This window comes from Galleria mellonella, unplaced genomic scaffold, assembly GCF_026898425.1.
Source record: "Galleria mellonella isolate WM207_F2 unplaced genomic scaffold, CSIRO_AGI_GalMel_v1 utg65, whole genome shotgun sequence".
In the NCBI taxonomy this organism is placed as follows: domain Eukaryota; kingdom Metazoa; phylum Arthropoda; class Insecta; order Lepidoptera; family Pyralidae; genus Galleria; species Galleria mellonella.
In genome coordinates, this window is record NW_026442138.1 from 7,689,202 (window position 1) to 7,697,435 (window position 8,234).

Below are 8,234 nucleotides of genomic sequence, written 5' to 3' on the forward strand. Positions count from 1 at the left end.
AGGTCAGATAGATGGACAAGCGGACTATAAAGTAAGCTCACAAGGATTCCCTATTACTCTCTAAAATTCCTTAAATATGTATTTTATTATTAGCTCGTCCATCTCCTCCGAGGAACTGTACCGTATCTACCGGAAATAGCTCCAACTGGATTGAGGATTCTGGTCATGAAGACTTGGGAGGTGCCCTCGTTATACGTTGTGTTGCTGGATACGACGGAGGTCTACCCCAACTTGTCGTGCTAGAAGCTTTGGATTCTAATAGTGGCAAAGTAAAATTCAACGTTACTAGTAATGAAACTGGTAAGTAAATAGAATGATAAACGTATACCTACTCACCTCGTAAGACGAGCAAGTTAATGAAATGAAAAGAAAAATGCTTTTTAATTTATACAACGTGTTATTTTCCTTATTCTCCTGTCTTCTTTATATCTGTTGTTGGATCAAATTGCGGGCTTCTTAGAATTTATAAGAGCTATTCACTGCTGCTGTTTGTTAGCTCTAATAATGATCAATAATTCGATTCGCAAGGTGTTCTTATAATTTCAATTAATTCTTGTTACTTTTTCAAAGCTCTATTTACCTTTTAATCAGAACGAATAAATAGAATTAAGACACTGAGTTCAAATTGTAATAAATTGCTCAATTGTTAATGTGAGATAAATAATAACCATAATTGAAATAATAGTTAGTTATTTTTTCAACAGATGGCGTAGCATTGTTTCTTGTACCACCAACAGTTCTTTGGTCAGGTGGTAATACTCTTCGACTAACAGTGCATTCTCGAAATGACAAAGGGGCTTCAGAACGAGTTATGGTACATGCTTTAGCCTACCAAGATCCTGAAAGAAGAACAGGTAATTTACGACTCATAAATTATAATTTAAAGTCGTTAGAATATTTGTTATTTTAGTTACGTATTGCTGTTTGGTCCCGGTATATATTGGACCATGGAAAAGAAAGAGGCTTCCCTGTGGATGTCGTAAAAACAAAGAGAACTTAATAGTCAAAGGATAGGCAGCAGCGTCTCTCTTAAAACATCACCAAAGGCCTAACTACGGTTGCCAATACGTCTGTTGAGCGTAGCAACTACTGGTAAAACCTCCCTTATTGGGAAGACCTATGTTTAGCAGTATTTATTTATTTATTCATTAGGACAAATACGTATACATGGCGGACTTAATGCTAAAAGGATTCTCTCCCAGTCAATTATAATGAAGCGTCAGAATACTCGAATATGGTACTAGTAATTATTGATATACATTCATACTAAAATTACATATAAATTATATATAAACGAATAAATATATATAATTAACAAATATATTTGCACATATATGACATATATTATATTATCCACAAAATTGAGAATGATATAAAGTACTTATTGCTCAGATAAAGTAAAAAAGTAAGCAGTAGATAGTTAACGGCTGATATAATGGTGATAATGACGATGTGTATACATCAAATAATTTTTGAAAACGAACTAAGCAAGATAATTATATAAACATATCTTTGACTCCCATCCGATTACATCGCAAGAAACTTAGAATAAAGATTTAGTTTTTAATTATAATCCATGCCAATTAATCTGCAACGGATTACAATTAATTAACTAATAATAAATTGTCGATTGAATGATCACAACATATGCGTATTGATCGCTATTATACAAGTAGGAATGAATAACGAAAACTAGTCTAAATTAAATTATTTTTCGTTTAAACTTTAACTGCGAACCTTAATAGGTTGTATTTGATTGCCGAGAACAGAAATATCTGCAAAAAATAACTTTATGAACACGAATAAACATAATGTTTGAATCGAGATCGACGGCTTTATTTCAAACTAGGGATCCACTCCGATTTCGTTCAGTTTTTATTGTAAATAAAATATAGCCTGTTATTAGCTAATAATGTAACTTTCTGTAGGATAAAGAATTATTAAAACATACAAATAGTCAAATCTATCTCTTCATAATGTAAGTCCAGACAAGTGAAGTTCCATTGGTGATGACAATAATGACCAATATTGGTTGCAGTGAATATTTGAATATTTATATTTTTGTATTTAAAATCAAAAATAGGAAAACGTTACGAGTACTTCTTAAAACTAATTGTTATTCGAGGCTCGCCTATCTTAGCTGCTGAGATTCAAATAGACTTGTTTACAAGATCTTTTAAATCGTCAAGTTTTATGATTCTACTATTGGGTTCGGAATATTGTTATCTGCTGAAAAGAACCTGCAAGAAACTCCATAGTTACTCTTTTCAAATTATTATGTACAAGATAATTTTATATTTGTATGGATTCTATTACCCATTTAGGCAACCGCATTTAGGCTTTGCCGATGTTTTAAGAAGGATATTGACCATACCTCGACTATTAAGTTGCCTCCTCTTACAACATCCACAAGAAAAGAAAGGATCGCCCATTCTATGACGGAATCACGTGGCGAATAATAACAATAATAACAGCAAGTACAAGTGTGAAAACATCTAAAGATGTTTGTCTATTTGTTATTCAATCACGCCTAAATAGCTGAACGGATTTGGCACTTTGATAGGTTATATTCTAACTTAATATTTAGGTGACCTTATATACTCAGGAACGCGGACAAAGACAAGTGAAACGGCTATTATGTAATATTACATTCTTTCTTCTTAAAAAAAGTAATGGTTATCTACAGAGTATTGTTTGTTCCCCCCGATTCATTTGTAAATGTTAATTATGTTTTTTTTCCTTAATGAAGATGGAAGCAACAATTTAGTGGCTGGTGTTTCGCGAGGTGCTTTTTGGGCGATCATCCTTACAGCAGTAGTTTTTACTTGCGCCGCTGTTGTAACTGGATATTTTCTCCGCAGAAAAAGGTACACAAATGATAAAACTAGGTTGTACGTCTACACACATATATATATATATATATATATATTGAAGAAAAGCATATTGGACGTCACGTATTTTATATGAAGTCATGAAGTTCTTGTAAATAGGCGAAGTACTATTTAATGGGATATTATCTTAATTGCAGAAAGAATATAATAATAAGCTTGTACAACACACAAAATACAATGAAATTCTCACAGTTCAAGTTACAAATATTCCTGAAGACTATTAATTTTCAAACAAAATAAGATATACTTATTATCGATACCTTCAACTTATTTCTGGTGAATTAACTTAAAATCAGCATTAAGTTCAGTAATTGTGAGTTGCTGATGTAATAGTCATATTATCATATATAAATATTGGAATTTACTATACGGATAGATGATCCCGACTGAGTACATACATACATATACATATATATACATACATATCTGTCACGCCTGTCTCCCATTAGGGTAGGCAGAAACAATGGAACGCCAAATGCTATATCCCGACTGAGTACACAGGATAATTTATGTTTTGATTCACATAGGCGGAATCACAGGATACAATTAATACAAATATGGAATAAGTTAAGAGATGCAGGAAAGAAAATAACATAAAATCAAATGTTTGTGTATGTCAATAATAATACACAAATACAATTATGAGTATAATAATAGTCTAATTAAAATAAATTATAAAATTTGTAATTATAATTGGTTTTAATGATTCCCAGAAATAGGCCACCTACAAAGCAACAGTCATCGGAACTACAATTAAATGCAGGGGATAGCCAATATGTGGTGGCATACACGCTCAAACCCCCGAAACAAGCGCAGCCAGATATATTAAATCCACCACCTGGTAAGCAAGTTACAAGCAAATTTATTTATTATTTTATAGCACGTAGAGTTGTTTTTAATAGCTTGTTCAATTTATTTTGGATTATTGATTTCGTTCATTCATTAGACATTTATCATTAACGGTTTGTTAATAGTAACTACTTATATTTGTAAAAAGATGACTACAATTTTTACACAACAGTTTTACTTATATAAGTGACTACGATTTATACTGACAAGTTAGTTTTTTTTTTTAATTTGCGTGTGTATAATAATTAAAGATTGTGTCCCAAAAAATGTGACCAATTGGTAACTACATATTTTCAGATAAAAAAAGAATTTTTCAAATTGGTTTTCAAACTGACGGAGTTATGAAAAAAAACAAAAAAATATTTAACCGAATAGAGAACTTTTGTAGAAGTCGGTTGAAAATAATTGTATGTTTGTTTATAAACTTTATTTATTGTAGCAATATGGAAATGCAGTTATAGAATGATTTAATACATACATATTACTTAAAAGCGGTCTTAGACTTTTTTGTCATAGTTTCATAATCAGCATGAGTTTTTATAATATATATATTTTTTTTATTTCGACTGTAAATTCTGTTTGCTCTACTCGTTTTGGATTGGATAGAGAACAGGAGCTCTTTCTCGATTTCTTTTTAATAATGTTACGTTGGAATAATTATGATAATAATACCTTTCATTTCAAATAATTAAACCAAACCTATGTAGCATAGCTGCTGTTCTAGTATCACGAATCATGTTCCTTCCAATTATGAAAAATATTTCATTAACGATACAACTTTTAATTACATTGTTGCGAGAGTTTAAAATATGTTTTTAAATAATCGAAAATATTTTTAAACTTGTAATAAAATTCAAAATAAATTCAAAATTCCTAACCTGCTATGTTTGAAAAACTTTACCTTCCGACAGTTTAATCCAACGGTTATCTATCCCATATCTCTCAGCTATCCGGCTTGATTGTATTCTTCGTTAGGTCACAGAAGGAATACTGACAATTAGCAAATGGCATATTTTTAACCACATTTTCAAACGTCAGCTTTCGTGACATAATAGGAAACATAGTCGGTTTGAACTATGGGAACTATTAAGAGAAATATAAGTTCGAATACCATCAGATCAAGCTGTCAGAAGGTAAAAGTTTTTACTCTGCTAAAGTTTTTTGCTATTGAAGTGGTAAAAAATTGATGGCCTGTCTAGTGTAAAATAGTCACCATATCAGCCATTAACTATCCACTGCTGGACTGCTTATGCTATTGGGGAAGGGAGGAGGGTGGGGAGAGTATTGCTAGTATTTGCTACGCTTGGCAAGCGGGTTAGCAACTGCAGTTAGGCTTTAGTGATGTTTTAAGAGGGATACTGCCTACCCTTCGACCATTAAATTCCCTTAGTCCAGTTAGTTAAGGCCCATTCTATGTTTAGCCCACACGGCCAGTGGAAAGTAGTGACTGCCAGTAAATAGACCAAAATATCACTAATATAAGTACTGTATCATCTTTAGGTTATTATGTATTACTACTTCTAGGTACTAAGATGCGTTTTATTTTTTAAACAGATACCTGTTACGTGATTTATAGTTATAGTCATAACTCATGTTGGTACGTTTCTTTTGTTTGCTGCTCTTTTGTTCCTATTATTTTTGACGAGTCTTTAGCGAAATTTGCCGTTAATTACCATGCTTAATGAGTGGCTTGGAACGTTGCTACCTTCTCGGATCTTATTCCCGGACTAGTCTTTTACAACTCACAAAATGAGATGAATATTAATTACAATATAGACATACAAAATATTTTTAAATAAAAATTAATTAATTTATGATTGTTTAAAAAACGCTTTAAAATATTTAGAATATTTTTTCAGGATATTTAGAAATATATAGATACTCGTATAAAAGGTTTCGAGAAATTTCTCGAGGTTTTGTCAACAAAATTCTTAGTGACTATATAATTTTGAAAATGAATTAAAGTTGAAGGAACAAAGAGTACAGAGCTACAATTAGAATCTTACATAAATAAGTAATCTTGATTTGTGTTTCTTTTCTTTGTTTTTTTTTCAAACAATTGAAGTAGGATTAAATTAAAAGAATAACGTAAGAAGAACAAGTCGAATCCAAGAATCAAATCCAAGAAGTCCAAGAAATACTACTAAATATAAGTACTCTGAGAAGACGTTTAGAATACTTAGAGGCTTTTTGCATTAACCAAAAAATACAGAAGGGAACAATAAATATTCTCTAGCTTAATCTAACTCCACCTTTAGACAACATCAAAATAATATAGCCATAGAAATGAGTGAAACAGTAAACCAGAAGAACAATCTTGAAGACAGTTATTTCTAATTGCGCAATTTTATTCAAATTAATAGAAAGTAATTGTATATTTCCTCAAATATCACCAACTAGTGGGTAATATAGCGCTGTTAAACTTAGGAATCTTACAATTACTGTAATAAAATCACGTAGCAGGAATACGAGCCGCTAATTAGCTACGAAACTGGAAAGGCGCAATAAGATTCTACGACATCTTCCTTTGTGATAAAACATTTGAAAATTGGATATAATACGTCGTAATATACTTACTAGATGTCGTGTATTCTCGGCTTAGAATAGGCCACCTTTCCATTCCCCTGAGTATCGTAAATGGCGATTAAAGAAACTTGAAGGTCGAGGAATGGGCAGCAGCGTTCCTCTTAAAACCTCACCAAAGATCTAGCTGCGATTGCCAACCCACCTGCCAATCATGACAACTACTGGTAACCCACCTCCTTCTCCCCCATTATGGGGAAGTCCCATAATGGTTCCCATATTGGCCTTCATCCGAAATTATTTTTTCTATAGAACCACTACTGTTTTACAATTACCACTATCCATTAGATGTTCTCAGCTTGTTAACTATTCTATATTTCTTAAAAAAATGTTATAAGTGAAATGAGCACATAATTATTATTTTAGACTTAATTTTAGATTCTCGAGTCGTCTAGTTATTTCTTAAATTTACTAAAATGTTGATAATTCTTTTATTAATATAATTTTTGCTTTTTATATATATGATTTTTCGCTCTATATGTTTGTGATATAACGTTAGAATAACATGTTGAAAAAATCTTAAATACATATACTTTTTGTTGTAACTACACGTAGGTACATATCGTTACTATTTTGTATAATGAATTATAAGCGAACATTAAAAGTAAGAGACAATCCAACGTATAAACATTCTAAATTGAAAATTTTGAACTTCAGTTTATTATTTTTAGATGGCGGCCCTCCAAACGTGAAGTGTGGTATAGAGGTGGCTGTCAAAAATGGGTCCCTCACTGGGAGTGAAGAGTGGACGAGTGGGCTCGGCTCGCTGCACACTGCGGGAGAACGAAATGTCAGTACTTTTATACATTCCTATTAATATTATAAATGTGAAAGTTTTTAAAGATGTTTGATGTTTGTTACTCAATCATACTTAAACGGCTGAATGGGTTTAAATGAAATTTGGTATACAGGTTCAAAATATATTCCCTACTTTGTATATATTAGCTGTGTACTGTGGCTTCGCCCATGATCGTATCATTATATTAAATAATACGCATAATATATTTATATATTATGGAATTTTAACTTTAGATTTAAAATACCAATTGAATACATCTTACCATTTAAAATAAAACTCAAATATAGCCAGTGTCTAATTATACTCTTCTTCAAAAGAGAACGTTCTAAAACCAAAGATTCCAATGTAAATTAAACCCTAATTATAAATTATAAAATACGATTTTCTTTGCATCCTACATATCTCTAATTTGTATCTTTGTATTGTATAAAATATATCAGTGACGGTCGGCAAACTGTTGAATGTTTTATGTCAAACGAAGTGGGAATGTGGTATAATTGTATTTGTTTTGTCCGCAGTTATTATCTCCACCAAGATCTTCATCAAGTAAACAGCCAATATCTGGAAACATGACGTTAAGTAGAAGAGAGCATCTTATAGCCGAAGAAATACCAGGACCAGAAAGTTGTGTATAGAAATATTTGACGAATAATAAGAAAAAAAATAGCAAAAAATAATTATTGTAATTTTTGTAAATAGTAATCGTATGTATTGACTGTGAAAATGTGATAAATACATTGTAAATAAATGTAAAACGAATTAAGAAATTAAAATCTGTTAAATACTGTCTTTTTCTTTAATTTTAATATTTATTGAACGTAAAGAAATATCAGCAGCATAAGAATCTATCTATTCGGAATGTCTAAAACCATAATCGTTACTTTCAACGTAAATAGCACCATGGATGTCATAGAGTACAATGGGACGCCTGTTGTCCTGAATGTCATTTCTGAGGATTGGGTTGTTATAACTACGTACCCAGCAATTTCACTGCTACTTGTATATCTTATTAGTCTTAAACACAAATAGGACCGCTTGACTATCCTTAATAAATGTGAAAGTGTCTTTGTTATCTAATAGCGCCATAACGGCTTAACCAATCTCTATGAAAT

At 31.4% G+C, this 8,234-nt stretch overlaps 1 protein-coding gene across 1 annotated transcript in view; it reads left to right on the forward strand.

Moving 5' to 3' along the window:
- The window catches only part of LOC113519691 (neural cell adhesion molecule 1-like), a 150,789-nt gene extending 142,880 nt beyond the window's left edge, over positions 1 to 7,909 (forward strand). The window contains exons 13-18 of the mRNA XM_026904861.3: positions 94 to 300; positions 705 to 854; positions 2,750 to 2,867; positions 3,605 to 3,732; positions 6,995 to 7,113; positions 7,641 to 7,909. Of these exons, the coding sequence (XP_026760662.2) occupies positions 94 to 300; positions 705 to 854; positions 2,750 to 2,867; positions 3,605 to 3,732; positions 6,995 to 7,113; positions 7,641 to 7,757 (839 nt within the window). The 3' untranslated portion in view covers positions 7,758 to 7,909. The remainder of the gene's footprint in view (positions 1 to 93; positions 301 to 704; positions 855 to 2,749; positions 2,868 to 3,604; positions 3,733 to 6,994; positions 7,114 to 7,640) is intronic.
- The last annotated feature ends 325 nt before the right edge of the window (positions 7,910 to 8,234 follow it).